This window comes from Enhydra lutris, unplaced genomic scaffold, assembly GCF_002288905.1.
Source record: "Enhydra lutris kenyoni isolate GAN:26980312 unplaced genomic scaffold, ASM228890v2 scaffoldscaffold44, whole genome shotgun sequence".
Taxonomy (NCBI): domain Eukaryota; kingdom Metazoa; phylum Chordata; class Mammalia; order Carnivora; family Mustelidae; genus Enhydra; species Enhydra lutris.
In genome coordinates this window covers 13,021,615-13,049,243 of record NW_019154128.1, presented here as the reverse complement: position 1 = coordinate 13,049,243, position 27,629 = coordinate 13,021,615, and the positions used below count along the sequence as shown (strand labels likewise).

The 27,629-nt window shown below is 36.7% G+C and overlaps 1 protein-coding gene across 2 annotated transcripts in view; it reads right to left on the bottom strand.

Annotated features, from left to right (window-relative positions):
- The window catches only part of LOC111155893 (leucine rich pentatricopeptide repeat containing), a 109,534-nt gene that overhangs the window by 26,722 nt on the left and 55,183 nt on the right, over window positions 1-27,629 (bottom strand). For both annotated transcript variants that reach the window (XM_022516349.1, XM_022516350.1), the window contains exons 23-27: window positions 26,694-26,901; window positions 16,717-16,841; window positions 16,138-16,244; window positions 5,307-5,375; window positions 4,390-4,480 (exon numbers count right to left, since the gene is read on the bottom strand). In XM_022516349.1, the coding sequence (XP_022372057.1) occupies window positions 4,390-4,480; window positions 5,307-5,375; window positions 16,138-16,244; window positions 16,717-16,841; window positions 26,694-26,901 (600 nt within the window). The remainder of the gene's footprint in view (window positions 1-4,389; window positions 4,481-5,306; window positions 5,376-16,137; window positions 16,245-16,716; window positions 16,842-26,693; window positions 26,902-27,629) is intronic.

Here is a 27,629-nt window from a genome sequence, read left to right as displayed (position 1 = left end):
TATTATAGGGCAAGGGAAGTTTACTGGAAGGAAATAGGCAGATTCCTTCACATTGAAAAATTGAGCTCCTGTTATGTGGTAACCTAATCTTCACAAATAGCAAAAACTTAATAATCAAGATTTAATTTTTAAACATTCTAACAGGTTTTGAAAAGAGAAACGGTCAAGTCATTTAATATAATAAACTTATGCTTGTGAAAAACCAGACCAAAATATTAAAAATATCATGACACTAATTAAGTTCAATGAAAGTATTACAAACAAAGAAATACTATTTTAACTGTGTTTTTAAAAAATTTTCATATATGAATAATGAGTATCTTCATTCTGTAGAGTCAACTCTAGGAAGGGGGTTGTTTCAGAGCACAAATGTTCCAAAAAACATACGTAAATATGTTTCTCAAAAACAGCAAAATACCGAAAGAGATGGGATTTTCCTAGATTCCCCCACACCTGTCCAACTGAGAAGCTATGATTTTTTGGTAACCGATGACTCCTGGAAGTAAAAAACTCAACAAAAACAAAACACACTCATGCTCCATCAGAAACCTACAAGGGACGCCTGGGTGGCTCAATCATCAAGCATCTGCCTTTAGCTCAGGTCATGATCCCAGGGTCCTAGAATTGAGCCCCACATCAGGGGGAGTCTGCTTCTCCCTCCCCCACACCCCCTCCTTATATTCCCTCTCTCGCTGTCTATCAAATAAATAAATAAAATCTTAAAAAAAAAAAGAAACCTACAACAAAGAAAAAGGTATTAGTAAGAAAATTTCCCCAGGTCATACACAGATTGTAATGATTTTGTACATACTTTGGTAATAAAAGCAGTCCCATATAAAACCGTTAAATTTACAATCTCTTTTCCCAAAACAAGACTCTCATAAGCTAATTATGCTTTTCCTTCATTAAAATGTTCTCATGTAATATAAAATTCAAAAGTAACTTCTCAAGTATATGAGTATATAAAACTAACTGGACTAAACCAATGAAAAACAAAACCCCAAGCTCTAGCATCTTTAATTCTATAGAAGAGAAAAGGTGGAAAATTCTGTCCCCTGCCAAAAGGTACACCTGTGGATTGTGGAAGACATATTTAGGGAAGGTTTCCAAGAACTGGAAACAGCACAGCTAAGGTGGTTTTTACAGAGATTCATTTTTAAGATAACATGAACACTAAGAGAAGATGGATGGAAGATGGACAACTCTGTCTTCAACTATAGGAACTCTATGAAAGTAATTTTCTTCTTCTAAAAAAGGCACACATATATGAAAGCTTCCACTTTAGGAGGACAAAGATATTACACAGATGCAGCTTTAATTAAAATGGACTAGCAACTTTTACAAAAGAATATCTCAGAGTGCCTGGGTTGCTCAGTCAGTTAAGTGTCTGCCTTTGGCTCAGGTCATGATCCCAACGTCCTGGGATGGAGCCCCAGATCAGGCTCTCTGGTTACCAGGGAGCCTGCTTCTCCCTCTCCCCCTATGCCCAATGCTCTCTTTCTCTCAAATGAATAAATAAAATCTTAAAAAAAAAAAAAGAAAGAAAGAAAGAGAAAGAATGAGCTCATTAAAAAGTTCTACCAGGCCAAACATTTTCTCAGGTATTCACAATCCAAAATATATATTTTTCAAGTATAATAGGACCACATTTCATATATTATCCCATATCATATGTTCCTTTTCAAATAAAATTGAGTCCATAGTGCTTCAATAAATTATTTAACTTGTTCAAATAAGTGGTCCAAGGGGAAAACAGAAAGAGGGGGACACAAAGGAGAGGTTGGTTGTTCTTCAGAAAGGGGAGGATCAGGGTTATCACAACTACATTATCAACTTACAGCACCACAAAGGCATGAAGTATACAACCTGGGTTATAAAGTGTACTTCATGATAATAATTCCTGACTTCCAGCCTTACAAGAGGCCCCCCTCACCTTACAGGGATCTTCAGACTATTGGCTCAAACACAGAGCAAAAAAACTGGAGAAGGTGTCCAATACGGCCAAGAGAGGGGATGAAGGAGAAAAAAATGGTAATAAACCTCAAAGACTATTTATTCCTAAACGAAATTTTAAGATGAACCTACGGGTTGTTTTCTTTTCTTTCTTTTTAAAGAAAGCATCAGCAAAAGGTCGTCTGTATAGGAAAAAGAGGTTTGTGAGGCTGGCCACCTCCACCTTCCCTGGACTACCCCTGCTCCTCGTACATCCTTCCAGTTTTTTTTTTTTCTTCACTCCGTATTCTTAATCTTGGTTATAGGCCTAACTGCACAGAGCACTACCCTATCTGCTGTGTCCTCCCCAATATCTAGCATAGTTAGGGATTATGGTCCTCTGTGGGGACTACTTTAACTGCTAAGACTCATTTAGATACATTCAGGGTTTTTCTTTTTTTCTGAAGTTGGTATAAAATTAGAATTTAAGCATGAAATAGTTCCTCAAAAGAAAGGGGTGAGGAAGGGTAAGAATCAGCACTTGAATAAATACAGGTTATAACCCACCAATTAAGGACTACACGCCTAAACTGTAAGTTTGCTAATTGTATATATTCAATAAACAACCTCAGTATTGTGTGCCAGAATTTGACCATTAAACCAAAGAACTGAATTTCAAGAATTTTAAGTTTTAAAAATTACATAGCGAAGTGTGCATTTCAATGCAACCAACAACTGAAATATAAATTCTACAGCAAGTCTTATTTACACCATTAACATAGAAGATAACTTTTTTTTTTTTCTTAAAGATTTTATTTATTTGACAGAGAAAACACAAGCAGGCAGAGCGGCAGGCAGAGGGAGAGGGAGAAGCAGACTCCCCGCCGAACAGAGAGCCCCGATTTAGGACTCAATCCCAGGACCCTGGGATCATGACATGAGCCAAAGGCAGATGCTTAACTGACTGAGATGCCCAGGCGTCCCAAAGATAAAGCTTCTAATGATAATAAATACAAATTCAAAAAGACAAATGAATTAAGTTATTCACTGCTGTCTATGTTTGGTGAAGGTAAATTTCCCATGAGAAAAAAACAAAATAATCTGGATCAAATGTCTGGTGGGGGGGTGGAAGGATGAAGGGATGAAGAGAGGGCGGGGCAAGAGGGAGAAAGAAAGGAAGGAAGGAAGGAAGGTAGGTAGGTTAGTTACTGACTCGTCTAAGAGTTGCTCTTCTCCACCTAAATACCCTAAAAGAGATTGCAAAGTTCCCAGATGTATAAACTGGAACTGACATACTAGAACACTGTTTGGTAATAAAGATCAAATGTTTCGGAACGCAAATACAAATCCAGCCTAAGGAAACAACTATTGGCGTGAACAAAGATTAAGGTACAAAGATAGCTAATACAGCTCTGTTTTATAACGTGTAAAATGAATTTCTAGTCACATGTCTAGCATAAAGAGATTGGCTGGATAAATTCTAGTACAGCCACGCAACATAGTCATTTATAGGTAAGAAAATGTTTATAATATAGATTCAGTCAAAACTACATTAGAATATAATCACATTTTAAAAAACTGTTTAGCAATGAGTCTGTGTATCAATATGCATTTTTCTGGAAAAAGATCTTTTTTTTTTTTTTTTTTTTTTTTTTAGATTTTATTTATTTATTTGACAGAGAGATACAACAAGAGAGGGAATAAGAGCAGGGGCAGAGGAAGAGGGAGAAGCAGACTCTCTGCCAAGCAGGGAGCCTGATGTGGGGCTCGATCCCAGGATCCCAGGATCATGACCTAAGCTGAAGGCAGAGCATAATGACTGAGCCACCCAGGCACCCTTGGAAAAAGATCTTATACACATGAATGAACATGGTAGTGATTATGTGATTTATAGGAGTGACTGTTAAGTCTACCAGAGGACTTAAATAAAAAGAAAAAAATTAGGGGCGCCTGGGTGCTCAGTAGGTTAAAGCCTCTGCCTTCAGCTCAGGTCATGATCTCAGGGCCCTCGGATCCAGCCCTGCATCTCTCTGCTCAGCGGGGAAACTACTTCCCCATCTCCCTTTGCCTGCCTCTCTGCCTACTTGTGATCTCTCTCTCTCTGTCAAATAAATAAATAAAATCCTAAAAAAAAAAAAAAGAAAGAAAGAAAGAAAAAGGAAAAGAAAAGAAAAAAATTAGTCTCTCCTCGAAAAGTTCTATTAAATTCTGTGGCCCTGATGAAGATTTTTCTCACCTTCTCATTACTGCAGTAAGACTGTCAGAAATTAAGAAACTTGTCTGGTGTCTAGTGATACAATATAACAATCTGTGATAAAATTCAATCTGGCCTCTACTTAAAACTCTATTGAAGACCACACATTTGACAATCACTAGACCTTCCCGATATTCCTTTCTTGCACCTGCCTTCAACAGAATAAATGTCTGAAGATGAAAACATTAGGTCAGATTACTTACTATACAATTTTAGTAGACTGTAGTACAGCTGGTCTCTATCACATTCAAACAACTTCTGTGTCAGCTCCACTAATTTTTCTAGAACTTCAACCTTAAAAAGAAGATTAACAGATGGATCTAGAATGTGTAAAGGACATATTTTATAGCTGACAAATCTCAGTCTAATAATCCTTCCACCAAGCTTTACCCAAAGGGCAGATTAACTTCACTTCAAAAGTTAAAGAGCCAAGCACACCAATGTGAATGGACTTACTGCCACTGAAGTGAACACTTACAAATGGTTAAAATGATAAATCTTATGTTATATATATAGTTTACCACAATTAAAAACAATTTTTTTTTTTTAAGTTAAAAAGCTGAAGGACTCTGTAGTCAAGAACAAAACATGAACAATCATCTGGCTGAGGAAACCTCATGAAGATGCATTCTGAGAATTCAAAGATACTGGTGGAAGAAGATCCAGTGAATACACTCTCCAGTAATAAGAACACTCCTCCACCCAAGTGTTATACTCCTCTTCCCCTGTGGCTTCCACTTGGCGGGATATGAAAAGATATCTGCACTGGAGGAGATGTAAAGTAGAAATTCCACCAGGCTCCCCTAAGTGACTCGCTGGTCACTGAGGACTGAAGCAGATTTAAATTGCAAAGGAAACAAGGTTAGTCTGCTCAAGCCAACAACTTAGGATAAAGCAGGCTAAAATCTTCAGGGCCCAAATTAAAAATTTTAAGGATTCTACTACACCTCAGGAACAAGAATTAAGCTACTGCTTATTTGGAAAACCACCAAAGATAATGCTGCTTCCATTAATAATGCTCTATGTCCCAAAATCCCTGAATGCTCATATGACATGTAGGAAGGACACTTGCTTTCTACTCACAGTTTTAGGTGGTCGAGACCAGAAATTAAACACAAACCTGATTACTTGAAATACATCTTTCACAAAACCACTGAAGTCTTGTAGATCGAGCTCTAATGCCTGGAGTCTATAAGATAAAATCATCAGATAACGTGTGAGGTAAGGCTCAGCTAAATGTGAATTTTCCCTCAAAGACAATAGTTTTCATCTAATCTGCTGCCTCCTTCCTAAACAAATATAATAAAAGAAACCTATAACTTAATAAGAGTTACCAAAGACTCTTACGATTAAAACAGAGCATAAATAGGAACCTATATTTAACCAGTATCTAGAAGATTTGGGTTATGTCAAAATGTTGCTTTGCAGGTCAATTTTCATTCAATAGATCTTTAAACATTAAGATGGTTAAACTTTCTTTACTATACAAAGGAACCTTGACTCAGTGTACTAAGTCAACTCTAAAAGATGTCAAATTAAATACACGCACACACTTCAGAGATCCCAATGGATTCAGGAAGCAAAAATTAATGTTACACATACTTATGAACCATCATCACAACAATAAACCAATGGCTTTCACTTTTAAAAGTATTGTGACTGCCACAAATGCTTGCCTATTATCTAAAACTAAATGTGTAGAGAGCGAGGTACTTAAGCAAGCTAAGTACTTAAAATTAGTTCATAGTCTTAGTTTATTTCAATTACTGAGATATATGTTATATCCTCAATCAGAAATTACTAAGGTTTAGTCAATAACTCCAGCGGCAAAGCAGTTCTTTTTTAATTTTGGATACTGGAATAAAAGGCAAACTAATACACACATAATTCCAAGGATTTGTCACTCTAACTACAATATTCTCATCATGTGTAAGAGGGTTTCCCCATTAAATAGTACATTTCAATCACAGCATTATGATAAGAAAACTGCATACTCATTAGCCCTGGCTGCTCCAGCCTAGAGGAGGTACCTCCACTGATTTCCCTACTCAGCTTTGTTGACTAAACCAAGGATCCCTCAAATCTGATCTCTTATTTAGAAGTCCTCATGATTTTTTATTCCTTCAAGTAATACTGTACAATGTTAAATTAAGAACTGAAGCAGAGGGGCACCTGGGTGGCTCAGTAGGTTAAGCCGCTGCCTTCGGCTCAGGTCATGATCTCAGGGTCCTGGGATCGAGTCCCGCATTGGGCTCTCTGCTCGGCAGGGAGCCTGCTTCCCTCTCTCTCTCTCTGCCTGCCTCTCTGTCTACTTGTGATCTCTCTCTGTCAAATAAATAAATAAAATCTTTAAAAAAAAAAAAAAAAAAAAAGAACTGAAGCAGACAGCTGTGCCTGGTTGGCTCAGTCAGTAGAGCATGAGACTCCTGATCTCAGGGTCATGAGTTCAAGCCCCATGTTGGTGTAAAGCTTATTTAAATAAATAAATAAATAAATATTTCCAAAATAAAAAAGAAAAGAACTGAAGCAGACAATAACATCTCAGAACTCTGGTAGGATGACAGAGAAACAGGTACAACAGAAGTTGTAAAAGTATTCTCATTCTGACTGTGCAAGTATACGCATTCTGGGTTAGAAGAAAGAAATGCTGAATAGATCAACTGCTGAAATATATTCTCAAATACATTAATATTTACACCTCCACACAATTTCTACTCAAGGATTTTCTCACAGGCATTTCTCATAGGCATTACTCTGAAAATGAAACCAATAAAAATGAAACCTAATGAAATCAAATGTATACAAAAAGCCCTTCCAAAAATACTGGACCATCCTCTTTAGAAGAAGGCAAAATCCAAGGAGTACACTCACTTATAGCCTCAACTGATTGCTGATCCAAAACCAATGATCTAAATGGAACAATTTTATGTTTGTAAATGCTTCCTTTTTGTGGCTGATTAATCTGCTTGCCACGGGCAGGACAGCTGACTTATACAGCAGATATTCCTAGGTTTCATTTTGAAATTGAGAACTGTTTTCACATTATAAATCTCAATCATCAAAAGAACATCTAGGTCAGATTAACTAAATCTCCTAGGCTTCCGTAATAGTCTACATTTCTGGTTTATCTCTTAACATCTTACTGAATTTTAAACACAAGTTGAAAGCAAAAATAGAAAATATAATAAAACTATGGAGAAGAATAGAATTCTAATTGGGATGCTACATATAATTTATCAAAAACCAATTAATTAAAACAGCTTAATTAAAACAATGAGCTTACCTAACTTTTTGTTTTTGCTACATACAGTCTAATTAATGGACACTGAGAATAAATTAATTACTCTAATAAAACATCTGGCAAGTTTGTTTCCACCGAGGTTACTGTGCTCTAAAATATTCTTTGTGAAGTTCCAATTTAGCACCAGGTTCACTTGTATAAGAATAACAGTAATGCAAAATACAAAATAATTTCTATTTAATTGTTACATTACTCTGATGTAAATTTGCTGTTACCATAATAGGCTTCAATATATACTAGTAAAAAGACCTATCAAGTAATTATTATCTTTAAAGTGGAAAGAAACGAAGATTCTTCTACTTCAAACTCTACCTCAAGAAAAACCATCTTAAATTTGACCCAAATAGAAGTTTTTACCTGTTTTGATTTTTCCTGCTATTAGTGTTAGAAACGTGAAATGGAAAACAAATGAACAACTATCCCAGCCTCATATCTTCTATTCAACGTAGCAGGAAAAAAATCAAGTGCATGAGAGGGAGTGGACAAGTAAAAACAAGAACCCAACTATTTATCTTCATAGCTAGAATAGCAAGGGAAGAAAAAAGTATCATGGAACTTGTTAAATCTTTCAATTATTTGTCCTTTTCTCTAAAATCTTCAGAGATAGGGGTGACTGGGTGGCGCAGTAGGTTAAGTATCCAACTCTTGGTTTCAGTTCAGGTTGTGATCTCAGGGTCAGGAGATCAAGCCCCACATCAGGCTTCACTTAGCATAGAGTCCGCTTGAGACGCTCTCCCCTCCTTTGACTCTCCCACTACGTGTACATGCTCTTTCTCTCAAATAAAAGGACATCTTAAAAAAATCTTCGGAGATAGACTTAAAGACCATGTCTAGAATAAGGAGAAAAATATGATTGAGCAAACATGACCCACTTAACCACATGTTACTGGAGATATTAATAAGTAAACTAACTCTTGGGTATGAACTGACACAAGAACTAACATCTCTTAAAATTTTGGAGGTCAGGGGAAAAAATATCTCTGAAAATCCTGTATCTGTAAGATCCATTCTGGCTTATTAAAGAAGGCAAATTAAGATGAAATCTTGCATGTAATCTAGCAAAGAACAAAGGTAAAAGCCACAAAGACTGGGAGATCACTATAATCCAAACTTTTGGTCCTAAACACAAAACCATAAAAAGAAGAGTTTTGCCCCTGAGAAGACTCTGAGTACCATATGATGGAAGGGTAACAGCAGATAAGAGGAGAAAAAAAAAAAAAAAATCAAGAGAGAATAATTCTGAAAAAGGGTAAGTTCTTTTGGTGGTTCAGATACTGAGGGGTCAGGGGATCATGGCGATTATACTGCAATATATGTACAAATGCATCAAACCAAAACACTGCATACCTTAAACTTGCATGATGCTATAACTTATCTCAATTTTTAAAAAAGATTTTATTTATTTGAGATAGAAAGTGCGCATGTGTGCACGTATATGCCCATACAAGTGGGGTGAAGGGCAGAGGGAAGGAGACACCCTGCTGAGCAGAGAGCCCAATGCAGGGCTCAATGCCAGGACCCCAGGATCCCGACCTGAGCTGAAGGCAGGTGCTTCAGTGACTGAGCCACCCAGACACCTCCATCTTATCTCAATTTTAAAAAGACAGTGAGATCACAGAGGTAAGAATGGTATAGGAGAACAAAAAGAAAAAGTGAAATCAGGACCCAATTTCAAATTCCATGACTACCACTAACTAAACAAACTCCATACTAACACTCTGAACTAAAGCTTCCTGCTGTAATTACTTCTCAGAGTTGTTTTGTGAGCCTCATATAAAGATGTACATGAAAATTATTTGAAAGTGTAAAAGTGTAACTAATATTAGTTATATTTTTAGCTTGTAATCTAAATTTGAACCTCAAAGGAAAAGGCTGAAATGAGAAATGCTAACCAAATTTAAAGCAGACTCTTTGTGTTTGTACCTGGAAAACTCAGCAGGCCCTGGCACATGGCAGGCATGAAGTCTGTGATCACTGAACTGCTCAAAGGGCTAAGAATAAATATAAGTATTTCTTTATAAAAACCTTTAGTGTAGTTATTTAACATTTCAAATCATAATTTAACTTTTCTCGTACTTGTATGTAACATCCCTCCCTGGACTTAATGTCCTGTCTTAAAACACAAAATGAAGTACCCAAACAATATTAATTTATTAAATGACCTTGCAATACTTCCATCTTGGGAGGTGACTTAAGTACCTTAAAAGCTACTTGACTGATGGGGCGCCTGGGTGGCTCAGTCTTAGTTAAGCATCTGCCTTCAGCTCAGGTCATGATTCCAGAGTCCTGGGATCAAGACCCGCATTGGGCTCCCTGCTTAGCAGGAAGCCTGCTTCTCCCTCTCCCACTCCGCCTGCTCATATCCTCTGTCTCGTTTTCTCTCTCTGTGTCAAATAAATAAATAAAATCTTAAAAAAAAAAAAAAAACCTGACTGAAAAAATGAAGTCCTTTCTTAGTGAGAAAATACCATCTTATTATATGCCAACAAACTGGACAACCAAGAAGAAACAGATAAATTCCTAAAACATTTAACTTCCCAAAACTGAATCAGGAAGAAATAAAAAATTTGAAAAGATCAGTTGCTAGCAATGAAACTAAATCAGTAATCAAAGTACTCCCAACAAAGAAAAGTTCAGGACCAGACAGCTTTACAGATGAATTCTACCACACATTTAAAGAGGAATGAACACCTATTCTTCTCAAACTATACAAAAAAAATAGAAGAGAAAGGAAAACTTCCAAATTCATTCTATGAGACCAGAATTACCCTGATTAAGGAAAAAAAAAAAAAAATGAAAGAATGAAAGGAAAAAAGAAAAGAAAAAAGAAAAGATCATCTTATTTTATCGTAATTTCTAGCAGAAGAGCATGGGAGGCCTGAGCTTTAGACCCAATCTGCTATGATGAACCACAGAAGAGGTATCACCTGTAAGGATAGAACAAAATTTCTGTCTTTATGCATCAGGGGCTTTAACAGTAATGCATTTCACTTACTTCTAAGAAATGATCCTAAGTAAATAATCTGAAAACCAAATATACCTATACCTATAGATTAAGATGTACATTATGATGATTTCTTTTAAAAGTAAAATTTTTCTCAGAAAACAAACGGGCAAATGAACTTTAGCTCACTTATACTATGGAGTGACATGGTCATTAAAAATAATGATCAGAAGAGTTCTTAATTATACATGCATGGAATGCAGAAACAGTGATGTAGGATAAAACTATGGTTCAATTTACTTCAATTATGTACAAAAGAAATATGTGTTAACTAAAGGACAGAAAAACCACAGAAATGACTAGATGAGTAATGGGATTAACAGTGCCTCTTCATACTTGGCCTATTTTAAAAAGGAATCATGTGTAAATTTTATTTGAATCTATTCACAGGGGAAAAAGTCATATCGATCATCATCACTGGTACAACACAGACTACAAAATACTGACTGGTATTATTATATAGGTTTGTAAAAATAATTTGTGAACATTTCCCCAAGTTCATTCCGGAATGTGCCAGAAGAACACTGAGAGAATCTAGGGATAGTTACCCAGCAGATGAGATTGCAGGAGACTAAAGAGCTGACTTCAATACAGGAAAGACTGTCACACAGAAGGAAGGGAATAAAAGTCTAACACTTACTATTTAATAATGGACCAAACACTCTTTTGAGTGTTATCTGATAAGAGCCCTAAGAGACAACACAAAGACAAAAGATGGAAGCACTTTCCTGCCTCAGGGCCTTTGCACAGGGAGTTCCCTCTACCTGAAATGCTTTTGCCTCCACTCTGTGTGGCTGGCCCCCACTGCATCCTTTAGTTCTTATCCCAAACATGACTTCCTCAGAAAGATCGAGTCTGCGGTATATCTTTCTACAGCAATTACTGCATTATACAGATTCATTTTTAAAGATCTTTCTCTAGGACGGACATCTTCCTCAAGATGTCATTGCTATTATTTATTATTGGGACACAGAGATGGCTCAGTTAGTTAAGCGTCTGCCTTTGGCTCAAGTCACAATCCCAGGATTCTGGGATCAAGCCCTATGTCGGGTTCCCTGCTCAGTGGGGAGTTGGCTTCTCCCTCTGCCCCTCCCACCACTCATGCTCTCTTCTCTCTCTCACTCTGACATAAATACATAAAATCTTTTTAAAAAAGTATTTATTATTGATATAACAAAGGGAGAGAGGGAAGAAAGACAGGGAGGGAAAGAGGAAAGGAGAAAAGAAGGGAATAAGGGAGACAGGGTAAACTGGTCAAACAGGATGGACCTCGAGGGCACTATGCCAAGTGAAATATGTGAGGCAGAGAAAGACAGAGTATGATCTCACAAACATGTCGACTCTAAAACAACCGAACTTCTAGAATGGTGTTTGCCAGGGGCTCAGGGGAAATGGGAAGATATTGGTCAAAAGGTACAAACTTCCCTTATAAGATGAACAGGTTCTGGGGACCTAATGTAGTGCATAGTGACTATAGTTAACAATACTATAGGGACGCCTGGCTGGCTCAACAGAGGTGTGTGTGACTCTTGATCTCAGGGTATTGAGTCTGAGCCCCACACTGGGTACAAAGATTACTTAAATAAATAAAACTTTTAAAAAAATGTTTTTAATAAAAAGGAGAAACAATACTGTATATCTATATATCTATATAAATATATCTATATATGTTTATGTATAATCTATATATCTGTATATGTTTATGTATATATACACCTATATCTAGCTACATTTTTTTTTAAGTAGGCTCCATGCCCAGTGTGGAGCCCAATGGAGGGCTTAAACTGATCCTGAGATCAAGACCTGAACTGAAATCAAGAGTCGGACATTTAACCGACTGAGCCACCCAGGTGCCCCACTAAGACAGTAAATCTTAAATGTTCTCATCACAAAAAAGAAACTGTAATTATGTGCAGTGATAGAAGTGTTAACTAACGCTACTGCGGTAATCATTTTGTAAAATGTAAGTAATCAAATTAACATGCTGTACACCTTGAACAGACACAATGTTACATGCTAATTATATATCAATAAAGCTGGGGAAAAAGAATTTTTTAGAGATTTCCCCTTTCCACCTTTTTGCTTGATCTCTAATACCTGTTAACAGCTTCATCAAACTCTCGAATGTTGAAGAATACCATATGCATCAACCCCTCACCTCATGCTGCATTTCCTCCAGAAAGTCTTGCCTAATTTCCTTCACTGGGAATAAGTTCCATCCTTGAACTCTCAGAAGTATTCATACTTTTCTTACAGCAGTTAATACTTTTCAGTCTCAAATCATAATTATTCTCACACATTAATCTCACATTCAAGGAGCGGCACATTAGCTCTTAATAAATCTTCATCTGATTCACTTTTCTCTCTTACTCTCCTTTTGGAAGAACACACTTTTTCTGAATGTAAGAATTTATATGCTCATTACAGAAAATGCAGGAAATACAGAAAAGTATAAAGCAGAATAGCAGCTGTTAAGTCCACTCTCCTGTAATAATCCATGTATGGAAATAAAATGTAAGACAATATTAAAATGTACTGTATATAATACATGATATGTGTACACCAGTTCATTTAAAAAACAACACGAGTCCTATTACACATTGAATCCTGCCTCTTCTTTCTTCATTTTTTTTTTTAAAGATTTATTTATTTATTTATTTATTTGACAGAGAGAGATCACAAGCAGGCAGAGAGGCAGGCAGAGAGAGAGAGGAGGAAGCAGGCTCCCTGCCGAGCAGAGAGCCCGATGCGGGACTCGATCCCAGGACCCCGAGATCATGACCTGAGCCGAAGGCAGCGGCTTAACCCACTGAGCCACCCAGGCGCCCCTTCTTTCTTCATTTAATGTGAACATTTTTATGACTGGCTTATCTTATCTCCCACAGTGCGTGAACTACAAAGAAGCTTCACTGTATACTTTGCTTTGGAAACTTAACCCTAGCCAATCTACCCATTGATAAGACACTAATGCATTTTGGGGAATGATTAAAAAAAATGTTGCTCAGTATTTATAATACTCTTTCACACGCTGATACAGTCACAACTTATTATTTTCTATTACTTTCTATATTCTCAATAATCCTTAGAAAACTATAAGAGAAAATTCCAGGTCTTGAATTTTAGTAGTGGAAAAAAGCAAGTTCCCATTTTAATTCAAATCCAGCTAATCGTTAAAAAAAAAAGAAACTGGAAATGTGCTTCAGAATATTCCCATGTTTCACATACCTGCTGTCCTACCCTAAAATACCACAGGGGTTCTGTAAAGCCATTCTTTATCCTTTAAGCAATTTTGTACACATCCACTATGAAAATTCTGTCATCAGTAGACAGCATCCCTAAATGATTACTCAATGATGCTGCATTTGGCAAAGCTTTAAAGTAATTAAGAGGCAGTTTTCTCTTGCCTATTCATGTGACAACATGTACCTTTATGCTAAACATCATACTGTGAATTACGTGGGGTAAAGCAGATAATGCAATCCCTACTTTTAAGGGGCAAAGAGAATTAATATTATTGATTACTACCATAATCCAGAAACATGCAAGCTGCTTTACATACATTATGTGATTGAATCTTAAAGAAAGATACTATACTCCCTTTTATAGAAGAGGAAGCTTAAGAAGGTTTAATAACTGTCCATTACCACACTAGCAAGTAGATGGCAAAAGGAGAACTCTTATGCTTTTGGCTCTTCTATTCTGTCTTGATTATTACGTAAAGAGACACACGAGTTCCTATGATAGAGCCTCTCAGTCACTATTATCTGAACACCTGAGCTTCATTTTCCCTCTGATCAGTGCCCTGCTAATACTGGTACCAGGCACACAGAGCAGCAGAACTCAAAAGGCAGACAGCTTCCTGCATTTTCAGATACACCAGGCATTTTTCTTTTTTTAAAGGATTTATTTGAGAGAGAGAGAGAGAATGAGAGAGAGAAAGAGAAAGAATCAGCTGGGGAGGGTCAGAGGGAGAAGCAGACTCCCTGCTGAGCAGGGAGCCTGATATGGGACTCGATCCTGGGCCTCCAGGATCATGACCTGAGCTGAAGGCAGACACTTAACCAACTGAGCCACCCAGGTGCCCCTACCAGGCACTTTTTTTTTTTTTTTTTTTTAAAGTTTTTATTTGTCACAGAGTAGGCGGGAAGGAGAGCAAGCACAGGCAGACAGAATGGCAGGCAGAGGCAGAGGGAGAAGCAGGCTCCCTGATGAGCAAGGAGCCCGATGTGGGACTCGATCCCAGGACGCTGGGATCATGACCTGAGCCGAAGGCAGCTGCTCAACCAACTGAGCCACCCAGGCGTCCCCACCAGGCACTTTTAATGAAAGAATTTATACTATTTTCTAGAAAATACAAGTGAACTACTTGAGCTACCGAAGAACCTGCCCAAGATAGCATGTCCCACTTCCCTCTGACAGAAGGACAGATCGAGTTGTAAGACAAACTAAGAACATTCTGAATCAACTGCACAGTCTTCCCTTTTCATACTTTTCTCTTCTTTGAAAAACATCAAGAGGGGCGCCTGGGTGGCTCAGTGGGTTAAAGCCTCTGCCTTTGGCTGAGGTCATGATCCCAGGGTCCTGGGATTGAGCCCCACGTTGGGCTCTCGGCTCCGCAGAGAGCCTGCTTCCTCCTCTCTCTCCCTGCCTGCCTCTCTTGCCTACTTGTAATCTCTGTCTGTCAAATAAATAAATAAAATCTTAAAAAAAAAAAAATCAAGAGAAACTATAATTTTCAGGGTTGTATGCCTCCATTTTCAACTTCATGATAAGCAGTCATCAATATACAAATAAGGAGGCCGAACACCACCCTATGTCCCATCCGCCACGGGAACTTTTGGGAAAAGACATGGAGTCATGGCAACGTATGATCTGACAGAAACAGGATTACTGATTTTATTTATTTCACATTAAGTAATTTTTCTTAAGGTAATGGGTCTATCCTCTGTGGAATGTTTTATTTAGAGGAAACAGAACTGTTTAATAGTGAAGTTAATTGTAATTTGGACAGACTTTATAGTTGCCCTTTGACTTACCAATTTCAGTAAGCAAAATTTCAATCAAGCCTAGATAAAATACACTAATCCTAAACAGGCCAGGTTTGTCACCTACCATTTCCCATAAGCTGCTTACCATAGTTTAAAAAAAAAAAGAAAAGGAGAAGAAGAGGAAGAAATTTTAAATTAAATGCCAAACAGTTGCAGACAGCACTTGTTTGGCTGATTAACTTGTAGACAAGCATTACAAATAAATCTGAGCATGGTCTGCAGCAAATTAAATTCCACCGCTTTTAAGAACAAAGAATTCCTTGGCAAAGAGGATTAGCAACTTTACACCCAGGAATGTCAGTTTAATTTAATTGTTCCACAATCCAAGATTTAATATGCAAATATCATTCTGATACATAACAGTGAATTTAACAAAGTGAGGAAACAAATTCAATATACAACCAGGCTGCCTTTTCTGAGCTGTAATTATATACAATAAAGAAGCTGGCTGAGCCCCCCCACCCAGGCCCCATTATTGGGACTGAATTATATTAACATGAATCAGAACAACTGTAATTAAAGGTTAAAATTTTTAAACATATTCCAATTAAGAGTATAAACAGCTGTACAATTAGAATACTGTAGTTAAAAACCATACCTCAATGATCTTCTTGGCCTCTTTGTAATTTCCTGTTTGTAGGAAGGCAAAGAAGAGATCATACAGCATCGTCATTTCACCTTGTTCTTGGCTCACAAAGTTCATCGCTAGAGAGTAGAAGAAAAAAATATACAAAGAAACAAATTATTACTTGAAGTTCTGGACAAATAAAACTTTAAAACAAATATTTACAATAACTTGAAGACTAGCACTGTATCAACCAATTTTCCATTACATTCCTTACCTGACAGCATACATTTACAACAGCAAGTACCTAAGACTAGCTTCAAAGAGAACTGGTGAGGATAAGTGGGAATAACTCCTCAGAAAAGGCAGATCACCAAGAAGCAGAGCAAAAAATAACAGAGAGGCAAGTATGCAAAATGAACAGTTATTAAAATCAAGGATATTGACAACACTGAAAATCTAGCTGATACTGTCCTTTTTATTTTAGAAGTATAACAAAGTTCCCCTGGATGTGCTTCCCTTCCTATTAAATTTTCTCTTCACAGCCATTCATTGAGATTAAATAAGCAAGAGGGGAAAAACAACTACAGCAAGATATTGGAGGTGACCAACCTTTCTGAATTAGATCAGTCTCACCCTTCTCTATCAGTTTACATAAGATATCATGAATCCTTGGTAACACTTTATATTTTTCATAGCAGTCGATGGCGACTTCCAGAGCAGCACCTAAGTCATCCCTTGGAAACATCAAAATATGAACAATTAATAAAATATATCTAAATCCACAACAACGAGCAGTCAAAATGTATCTGATTGAGCTTTAAAAAAGGCAAAATGGAAAAAGAGAAAAACAATCCTTATATTGTATAAATAAATGTCCTGAGTACAGACATCAGTAAGTTATTTTCTCTCCTTCACCTTTCATTATTTCATTTGCTAAATAGCAGTCTTTTTATTTATTTTTTTTAATGGAAATCTCAAACTTTATTTATTTATTAAAAGATTTTATTTATTTATTTGTCAGAGAGAGAGAGAGAGCGAGCGAGCACAGGCAGACAGAATGGCAGGCAGAGGCAGAGAGAGAGGAAGGCTCCCTGCTGAGCAAGGAGCCCGATGTGGGACTCGATCCCAGGATGCTGGGATCATGACCTGAGCCCAAGGCAGCTGCTTAACCAACTGAGCCCCCAGGCGTCCCAGTCTTTTTATTTTTAAGTTGGGCATGGAGCCCAACATGGGGTTTGAACTCCTGACTCTGAGATCAAGACCTGAGTTAAGATCAAGAATCAGATGCTTAACCAGGCACCCCTAAATAGCACTCTTTTTAAAAAAGTACAAATAAATGAAGGGATTCTCTGAGATTATTATAAATAAAATCTGATTTCAGGGCACCTGGGTGGCTCAGTCGTTAAGCGTCTGCTTTTGGCTCCGGGTCATGATCCCAGGGTTCTGGGATGGAGCTCGGCAGGGCTCCCTGCTCTGCGAGGAGCCTGCTTCTCCCTTTCCCAGCCCCCCTCCTTGTGTTCCCTCTCTCGCTGTGTCTCTCTCTCTGTCAAATAAATAAAATTTAATAAGTAAATAAATAATAAAATCTGATTTCAGGGGCGCCTAGGTGGCTCAGTCGGTTGGGGGTCTAACTCAGTTTCAGCTCATGTCATGATCTCAGGGTCCTGGGATAGAGCCCCCACACCAGGATCCACATTTAGCAGGGAGTCCGCCTGTCCCTCTGCATCCCCCATGCTCACACACCCATGTCCTCGCTCCCACTCTTTAAATACGTAAATAAATAAATAAAATCTTTTTTAAAAAATCTGATTCCATCCATTAAGTTGCCATAAAAAATACATTATTTCTAAAAACAAGGACTACTATCAAATATCTTTTCTAACTACTTATGTGTGTTTATAGTCCTCAAAAATTCTAGATTTAGGAAACATTAATAAATATCTATCAGCAGTTACCAAGGAATTTTCAAGTATTTACAACTCTATCATCCTATTTTTAGTACTGCCACCTCTCCAGACCGAAGAAGGAGGAAATAACTTTAGGATTCATATATACAGAAACTTACTGTGGCTAAAAACTCAGACATTCTTAAGATCAGTGAATTCTAGGAGAACCCTCATTTGAAAGCAAGCTTTTAAAAATTATTTCCAGGGGCACCTGGCTGGCTCAGTCAATGGAGCATGGGAATCTTGATTTAAGGGTTGTGAGTCTGAGCCCCATGTTGAGATTACTTAAAAATAAAATCTTTAAAAGAAAAAAATATTTCCCGTTGTAAAGTCAAGGTTTCTCTTCTGTGGTAACAAACAAAAAAAATATCTTTCGATATTTTCATTAAGTCAGAATTTCTTAAGAGTGTGGAAATGCATTCTTTTGAGTCCTCAAAAACTACTTTTTCCTTTAAAAGGAAAATGACAGTATGAGTAATATGTAAGACCTTGGAAAAACTGTAGAAATTATGTGATCCAATCCTACATGCCACCCTCCTTTATTTTTAAACAGATGAGGAAATTAAGGCATGTAAAGACTGAATGATTTGGCTAAGGTTACTAGGGTAAACAGAGGAAGGCACTGCCTTCCCACTTCCCGTTGACTACATCTACTCGCACGTTATGCTCCAGTGAAAACACTGCTGCCTGTTTAACCTAATAAGGTGGTGCAATGTGGAATAAGAAATTAAAAATTTTTTAAAAGAAAGTATGAAATATAGAGAGATATGTGGTTAGTGATAGTTCTTGACAGGCTCTGTGGAGAAAACACCTTTCTCTCACATGCCATAGTTTTCAAAAGGAGGAAAGCATTTTTAAAATTTCTGCTGAAGCCCTAACATTTTGGTCCATTATACAAATGTTATGTTGCCCGAGACTGAATTACTATTTTATCTAGATTAAGATTTTAAGCTGTACTGAAAGGAAAATACCAGGAAGAGGTGTTAATTTTATTGCAATAATACTGACACAGTGAAAGCCAGCCGATCCTGCCAGAGCTCTCTACCTTATCCCCTTCCCAAGCCCTGTTTACAGTGCATCTTCTGGCACCCCACAGAGTCATTTGAATTTTTGTCATTTGGGGTGAAGACTAAATTACAGGTTAATTTCAAAACCGCAAGTAGATGTTGCAGGCTAGATTACTGTCATACAAGAGAAATGCTACAGTAGCTACCACATATGATATAAACCTTTATATAATCAGTATTTCCCCTTTGCTTCAGACACAGGTTCAGTTATTAGCCTTCTACAATTCCCTTTAATGAAAAACTACTAAGATGTTTTCAAGAGAACAACTAACACATACTGATTTTTTTTTTTTAATGATCTACTTTTTCAGATCAATTCCCAAACTAGAACAGTGTGTCTCAACTGTATTTCCCCTACATTAGGTCAAAGCTATCAATAAATGAATGAATAATTGTTCTGTCAATCAAAGAGACATGTTAATAGCCTTTGGTCTCCAAATACATGCTTCTGAAGATTATACATCCTCAGAACAACAACAGAAACGACAAGAATAGCAAAATGGAAATAATTCATATATTTGTTAGTGATTTTAAGTACCCCTGTCACTGCTCTCAGGCTGCCAACAAAATGAGTTAGAAATCTATAATGAAACATTTCATATAAGTGGACTGATGACAGAAATGAACTACTGAACTGGGGAGGAAAAAAAAAAAAAGAAATGAACTAATAATTAGTCTGTTCTTCTCACAATCCCTATCATTTACATTCTGACTCGTGCTTGGATCACATCATATTAAAAAGAGATAAAAATGTTCATCTCTCATATAATATGATGTCATCATTAATCTTTCCTACTAAAGCTTAAAAACCTGGGTGATAAAAATGAAAAATACGAAAAAGTATCTAAAATTGACACTGCTACGACAATAGTTATATACTCACAGGACTTCTGAATCTCAATCCCACTTGTTAAGTCCTGGCTCGGCTGTAGCCATGTGATAAATTTCCAGAAATGGTGATGAAAAGCAGATTATCACAATGGCTGAACTCAAGGAACCTGTGGGTTCCCTCCCAGTTCGAATTCTCTGATTAGAGAGGTTCTATGAATTGGAGCTTATGAGATTTCAACTCAAATGTATCACACTGGCAGAGAAAATCATCACGCTAAAGTACCACTTCTACTAGGCAAGATGAAGTCAGCAAGAACAGCAAAATATCCAAAGGAAAAAAGTGGATACTGCTTTATACCTGAGATGTGGGACAGCACTTTACCACTCTGTGTGCTTCTAGGTACTGTGATCTAAGATGATTCTGAGACTTCCTTGGTATACTTTAATAAACTACAGTTGATTTAAAACCCTACTCTAAAAAAAACAGTAATGTTATAAAGAAATCTTATTGATAAGATTAATTCTGGATGCAAAACAACTTGTGGTTCTATGCTTACTTCAGTATGTATTCATAATTCTGAAAGCTTTATATACAAACGTGTTACAAATTTTAAGCCCATCCCTGATAAAAATTTAGCCTCTGCTTTCACATACTTCAAATAATGCTAAAGGAAAGCCAACTCTATAACATACTTGTATCTCTTAAAAAAAAAAAAAAGGCAAACCCACTACAACTTTTTTTCAATTAGACCCTCCTCAAAATACTTCAATGAAGTACATAAAATAATCTTCATGAATGAAACTATATGTCAATAAGTAAGCAATAATTTAAAAAACTTGATTGATGCAAATTAATATAAGCTTTATCAAAATTCTGTGAGTCCATGAAAGAAGAACAGGAAAAAGAAAGATTCTATAATTCTAAATTTTAAGAACAAATATATACCAGAGGCTGAGTCCAGTAGGTAATTAGAACAGTTAAAAGAGAGTTTTATTTATTGGGGTGCCTGGGTGGCTCTGTTGGTTAAGTGTCTAACTCGTTTTTAAGATTTTATTTATTTATTTCACAGACAAGAGATCACAAATAGGCAGAGAGGCAGGCAGAGACAGAGGTGGAAGCAGGCTCCCCACCAAGCAGAGAGCCCGATATGGGACTCGATCCCTGGACCCTGGGATCATGACCTGAGCCAAAGGCAGAGGCTTTAACCCACTGAGCCACCCAGGATCCCCCCGACTCGGTTTTAACTCAGGTCATACTCTCAGGGTTACGAGATCAAGCTCCGCATCAGGATCTATGCTCAGCACAGAGTCTGCTTGAGATTCTCTCCTCTCCCTCTACCCGGACCTATGTACACAAGCTCGCACTCTCTCAAATAAACAAATCTTTAAAAAAAAGATTTACTACTAAGAGTTTTACTTATTAACTCAGATGGACTTGGCCCATATTAAAATATACTCTAGACTCTCCAATTCACTTTTTTAAGGGCACATGACCCTATACACCCCACTACAAACTGTAACTTTGCATTATTTCATGGAGGAACATCTAAAACTGTAAGCTTTTGAAATCCATATGGCAAATTTGATTCCACCTTTAGTTTTACTCAGTATTAATGGAATTAAAGTATGCTCTACTGTCACTGACAAAAAACCAAATACTCGATATACATTCATATGAGGCATCCACTGATCATAAAAATATCTACACAACGATACCAGGAAACAAAGCACTCCTAAGTCAAATTCCTCACCATACCTAACTGTAAAAATTGTAAATGCATTTCACACAATCCTGTACTGTTAGAACAAGAATGACTAGTGGCAACTATCTATTCACCTATCAGCTTCAAACTTAATCTCCTTATAGTAACTTACTTTCCAATTCAGAGAGGATACTTAATTTAAACCACAAAAAAAAAATGACAAATATTGATTTTTAATCGGAATAAAGTGCTTCAACATTATACATAAAGTGTTAGTGAAGTGGCAATTACTAACTTGAAAAGCTCTCAAAATATGAAATCAGTAGAGAAAAGGGGAGTTTGTAGGAGGAAAAAAGTTTAAAACAAGGCAAAAAAACACTTCAACACTCTAAAAACAAACTATTCTATAAATCTTAAGCAGTTGTTCAGTGTAAAGAGAAATCAATTCAAGAGAAACCAGCATCTTCGTAAAAATTATTGTTAAGAGAACCAGCCTTTGAAAGAGCTAAATGTTTTTTTTTCCTGTTCATCAACTATAAATGAGGAATCTTCAAGGAGACTGGTGTTGCAATTACAACTAATCCTCCCCAAAAAATTAACTGTGTTGAAGGCTTTGTAATTTCCCTAGGTACAATTTAGCTGTCACTTACTTTAAAATTTACTCAAACATGCGTTCCGAACAGCACTAACTTCACATGTCAAGTGCTTTCCAGCCAATTGAGTCTAAACTGGAAGTCGGTGTTAAACAACTGAATGATTAGACAAGATAGCTCATTTCCCTGCTCTTTTGTTCAGAATAAAATGCCACATTTACATTATCAGGCTCAACAGGATTTTCTGACAGAGGCAGAAAAAACCCTACTGAACACTGTCCGTACTAAGCACATGAAGCCTGTCATTTACCAATCATCCTTCAAAAAGCAATAGCCATGAATGTAACTTAATTACGACCCAATGATCCTTGACGAAAAATCATCTTATCACTGTCCTGTCCCCCTAGGGCAAATGAACCACTTTTGTCCTTTGGCACTGATGATGCTAAATTCTTAATTGCAATAATGGAGTAAAAGAGCCAAACCTCCTTAATTTCCTTTCAGCACATAAAGAGTTTTACTCTCAAAGGCAAGCATTCCCATAAATAATAAAAGTATCCAGTACAAATGAAGATGCTAAAATTGAAGGGGAGTGTATATGACAGAATAACCAGCATTTTAAAAAGTGTATTTCCCACTTATATAACATTTTAAAGTGCCACAATGAGTTTTAAAACTTTTATGATTATAGGTTCATTTTACAGAAATTGTGACCTTTATGAAGAACTCAAGATTAACTTAGCAAGAGTTCTGGGAGGATTAAATATAGAAAGTCCATGATTCACTTAAATGAAATACATGTTGGGCACATACAGATTATAGCACAAATCAGCACAGAAAAGTCCTTAATGAAAAGCAGAAATTAAAGCTTCTTTGATCATCTGCACTAAATAATCCAGTTAAACAGCTTCAGATATTTTTCATATGCAATGAAACCAAAACGGATAAGCTATAAAACAAGTGAATCTGAAACTACATCATACCAATTTTTACGCTTTTAAACCTAATGGCCCAGCTTTTATTAATTTCATTTCGTTTACCATCACATGAAGACTAGCCAAAAGGTCTTTTAACCTATTTTATTTATTTTTTTTTAAAGATTTTATTTATTTATTTGTCAGAGAGAGAGAGGGAGAGAGAGCGAGCACAGGCAGACAGAATGGCAGGCAGAGGCAGAGGGAGAAGCAGGCTCCCTGCTGAGCAAGGAGCCCGATGTGGGACTCGATCCCAGGACGCTGGGATCATGACCTGAGCCGAAGGCAGCTGCTTAACCAACTGAGCCACCCAGGCGTCCCTTTTTAACCTATTTTAAAGCGGTTTTTTTTTTCTTCCTTAATACAGAAGACCCAGATTATCTTCCAGAATCAGGTAGGATTTCAGTAAAAAAAAAAAAAAATTTAAGTAGTTACCAAAAAATTGTTTAAAATAACATTCATTTGGACTACACACAGAGATGTGGTTTATAAAATAATCCTAACGAAACAGAACACATGAAAGTTTTGTTCAACTCTGCATTATCTTTCCATTTAATACAAGTATTATCATTTTGACAATACAGAAACAGATTAGTTTACCAACTTCTTAACAATTGTGCAAACCTGTTTTGTATTTTCCTTTGCAAATAAACAGAAACAAAATGTTCTTCCCCCACACCCATAAAGCTTTTTATACATTTTCCAAATAACAAATTGACACAGGATTACTTTCTCCTGTGTTTTCTTTACTGCTAGAAAAGTCAGCCTCAAAATTAAGATCTTACTGAATCTTAAAGATCATCTTTCTGAAAAACCCAATTTCATGGATTTGTTCCAGAATTATAATATTTAAGAGACAGTCTCTTTAGAGTCTTTGCAGTAACATTCCAAAAAGATGCTTGTCTTTGGATGAAAAGATGAAGATTTTGTATGATATTCTGAAATGCATTTCATACTTTAATCTCAAATCTGAATAAAAAAGGCTCCTTCTCCAGATGAGCTCACACTTGCTGAGGTCAATTACATGATATTACTGAAGATAAAACATATTTAATCAAATCAAATACATGTGGACTTCTTGGCAGGCTAGTGTAGTTAATACTTGTACTGTACTTGTCATGATTCTGAATTAGTTATCTTCCATCAGTTAGGGAAAACACAACTGCAAAGAAGTTTTCAAAGATAATTTTTCCCCCAACTTATCACAGACTAGAGGTGCTACTACTGTTTTCTGCTACTTTATAAACATGAAATTTCCTTTATCTCTTCCTCATTATTCTCATGACTCTGTAACAGTCAACAAAACCTTTTTATTACGATGAACTGAAAGATCTTGCCATGGAGACTGCCTCTGCAAAGCAAAGATAGCAAAAAAAGACTAGGCAAATCAAAATAGTCGGTAATAATTCCTTGATATATCTGAAAGTAGTTAAGAAATCATAAAAGAAAAGATACTAATTTAGATTTCTCTAGCCCAATTAACAGGGACAGCCACATTTTACTGAGACATACAAATCTCTGACTGTACTCTGCAATCAGAAACACAGAGCATGCTCCAGGTTAACATCTGAATCCCGTGATATTTCCATTTTCCTGTGGGTAAGCTCTCCTTGGTTCATGAGCCCCATCTGCAGACCTCTTTTAGAAAACTTTCATGTCTTCTCTGTCTTCGAAGTATTTCTTTTTTTTTTTTTTCTTTTTTAAAGATTTTTATTTATTTATTTGACAGAGAGAGATCACAAGTAGACAGAGAGGCAGGCAGAGAGAGAGAGGGAAGCAGGCTCCCTGCCAAGCAGAGAGCCCGATGCGGGACTCGATCCCAGGACCCTGAGATCACGACCTGAGCCGAAGGCAGCGGCTTAACCCACTGAGCCACCCAAGCGCCCCCAAAGTATTTCTATTTGTAAGATACTTTTCTACCATGGCCTCATTTTCATTATAAATTATTTTATTTTTGCCCAGTAGAGGAGGAGGGCCTAATTCTTCTGGGCACAGGGCCCATTTCTTTCAAATCCCTATGCAGAGCTCCACATGCAATTTGCAGAGATGGGTCTTTCAAATAATCAAAAAAATTCTAGTAGGAAGCATATTAAATTATAGGATTTCTATATAAAGTTGGCTGTGAACATGAGAACTCAGTAACACAGTAATTGTTTGAATCACTATTTCTTTAAAAGGATGTAATGCTGAGATTGTAGAGGTTAAGATCTGGCCAATCACCTAACTCGATAAACTATTTTTCGATTGGATGGCAAAGAAATTATTTCATCAAACATATATGTGGAATTATCTGTGTGTGTATAAATATGTATACCCCCATTTCCAAACATGGAGCTGAGATAATTTTGATTTCCCATTTTAAATTCAATACTGAATCATTCATTATATTCAATTAATTATACCCTCTAATAAATAAAGAAAAACCACCAGAAATTTGGGAAGAATATAAGAACTATTAAGATATATCTTTTAATTTTTCTCCTGGCATTGACAGGGCCACATCCATACCGAAATCAGAAAAATCCCATACATTTATCTTGATGAGCCCTGCGCAATATAAGGAAGTGTTGAATCACTATACTGTACACTTGAAACTAATATAACTCTATGTTAACTACACTGGGATGAAAATGAAATAAATATAATCAGGAAATCCCAATCACAAAATAGGCAGATTAAAAACTGAATTAAGCCATGAAAAGGATGACAAAGAAGAAAGATCTAGGAAATTAAAAAAAAAAAAAAAAAAAAAAGGAAAACAAAGGTGAAAAGAAAATAAGATAATAAAGGATGCTTAATGGTTTTACTAAAATGTTTCACTCGGTACAAGAATGTAAGGTTGATTTTTATGATTTGCATTGCAAATAATATCTTAAATTGGGCACCAACTTCAGCATTTCAAATGTAAAAAATTTCAAACTCCGGAAACCTCACCATATCAACAAAATTCACCTTCCTCCTCTGCGACCACACCCCCCCCCCCCCCCGCAAGGCACAGAGACATCCTCTACAGTATTAATGGAAGCTACAGTCACCATATTGGCACATGCTATTAAAATCAAATACCACATGGAGAAAAGGAGCACTGAAGAGATGCTGCTACATTATTACCTGAATCACAGTCACGATGCATAATCAAAAGCCCCAGAGAATCCTTCCTTCTTATATTAATAATTAACACCGATAAGGCTCAAAACTGGGAAAAATTAGATTCAATTTCATGTTCTGTCATCACACGCCCTACAAAAAAAATCACCACAGACCATTCCATGGAGAAGCAACCCACAGGACCACACACAGGGTTGCTGGTCATTTTAAAGGTCAACCAGTCCGTATTAAGTCCTCTCATTCCGTGGCAAACACCCCCCCAAGGCTTCCAAGGAGCACAAGGTACTGACAAAATATAATCCCCAAATGATCAGACTCATTATTTTAATGCCAACATTTAAAATTCAAAATTCAATTAACTTACTTTTCCAGATACAGAGTGACCAATGGGGAACTTAAGGCTGAGGAAGGTTTCGCTAACCCTAGTGTCATGATGGCTTCATGCAACCGTTTCACTGTTTCAGTTTCACCTCTTAGAGCTGCGCCATTTAGGATGTGGAAAAAGGACAAGACTGTTGCATCTTTGATAAGAACATCCTTCTCTTTCATCTCCTTTAGAATGTTAATAGCATCTACAATGAAGTAACACAAAAGACCCTTAGGTAATTTCATGTAGGGAAAACAAACTGCTATTAAAACAGCATTTCAAGCCCAGCAGGAATGTAAATTCTAGTGTATAATGCCGATTTCAAGTTAATTACTACTTGCATTTCTAAACGAGACTACAATTATAAATCCACAATAGCATGGTTTTATCATTTCCCTGCAACTTTGACTACAAATTATAGATAGGGACTGTGTGCCCACTCTGCACCACATAACCCTGTACGGTCTGCCCTATAGCTGTAAGATCCTCCTAAATGGATGCTTTTATCGCTCAGAGCTAACATCTGCTAAATCACATCATTGTTTCTTCAGCAGATGGCTTGTCAGGAGGCCAGATAATAAAGATGTGTTTACACTGTATATACAGCCAGACTAATGGTCTGATACCGATAGGGCCTGTTTGCTATGTCGATACTAATTAGCCAAGCAGAGCCAATGAAAGCTTTCCAAAAGACTGCATGTTAATACATTAGATTCATTAAGCTTCATTAGAAAGGCAGAAACAAACATTTTAGGATATGGAATAAGTGCATTTTTATAATGTTGTTTTTAATTATTGCACAGACAAAAATGTTTTGACCGCTTCACGAAAAGTGATTTTAGAAAAGCAGGCTAAACCTTATAAAGAGTTTTCTCAGTTAGAAAGACTTCCTAAAAAAAAAAAAAAAAAAAAAAAAAAAAAAAAAAAAAAAAA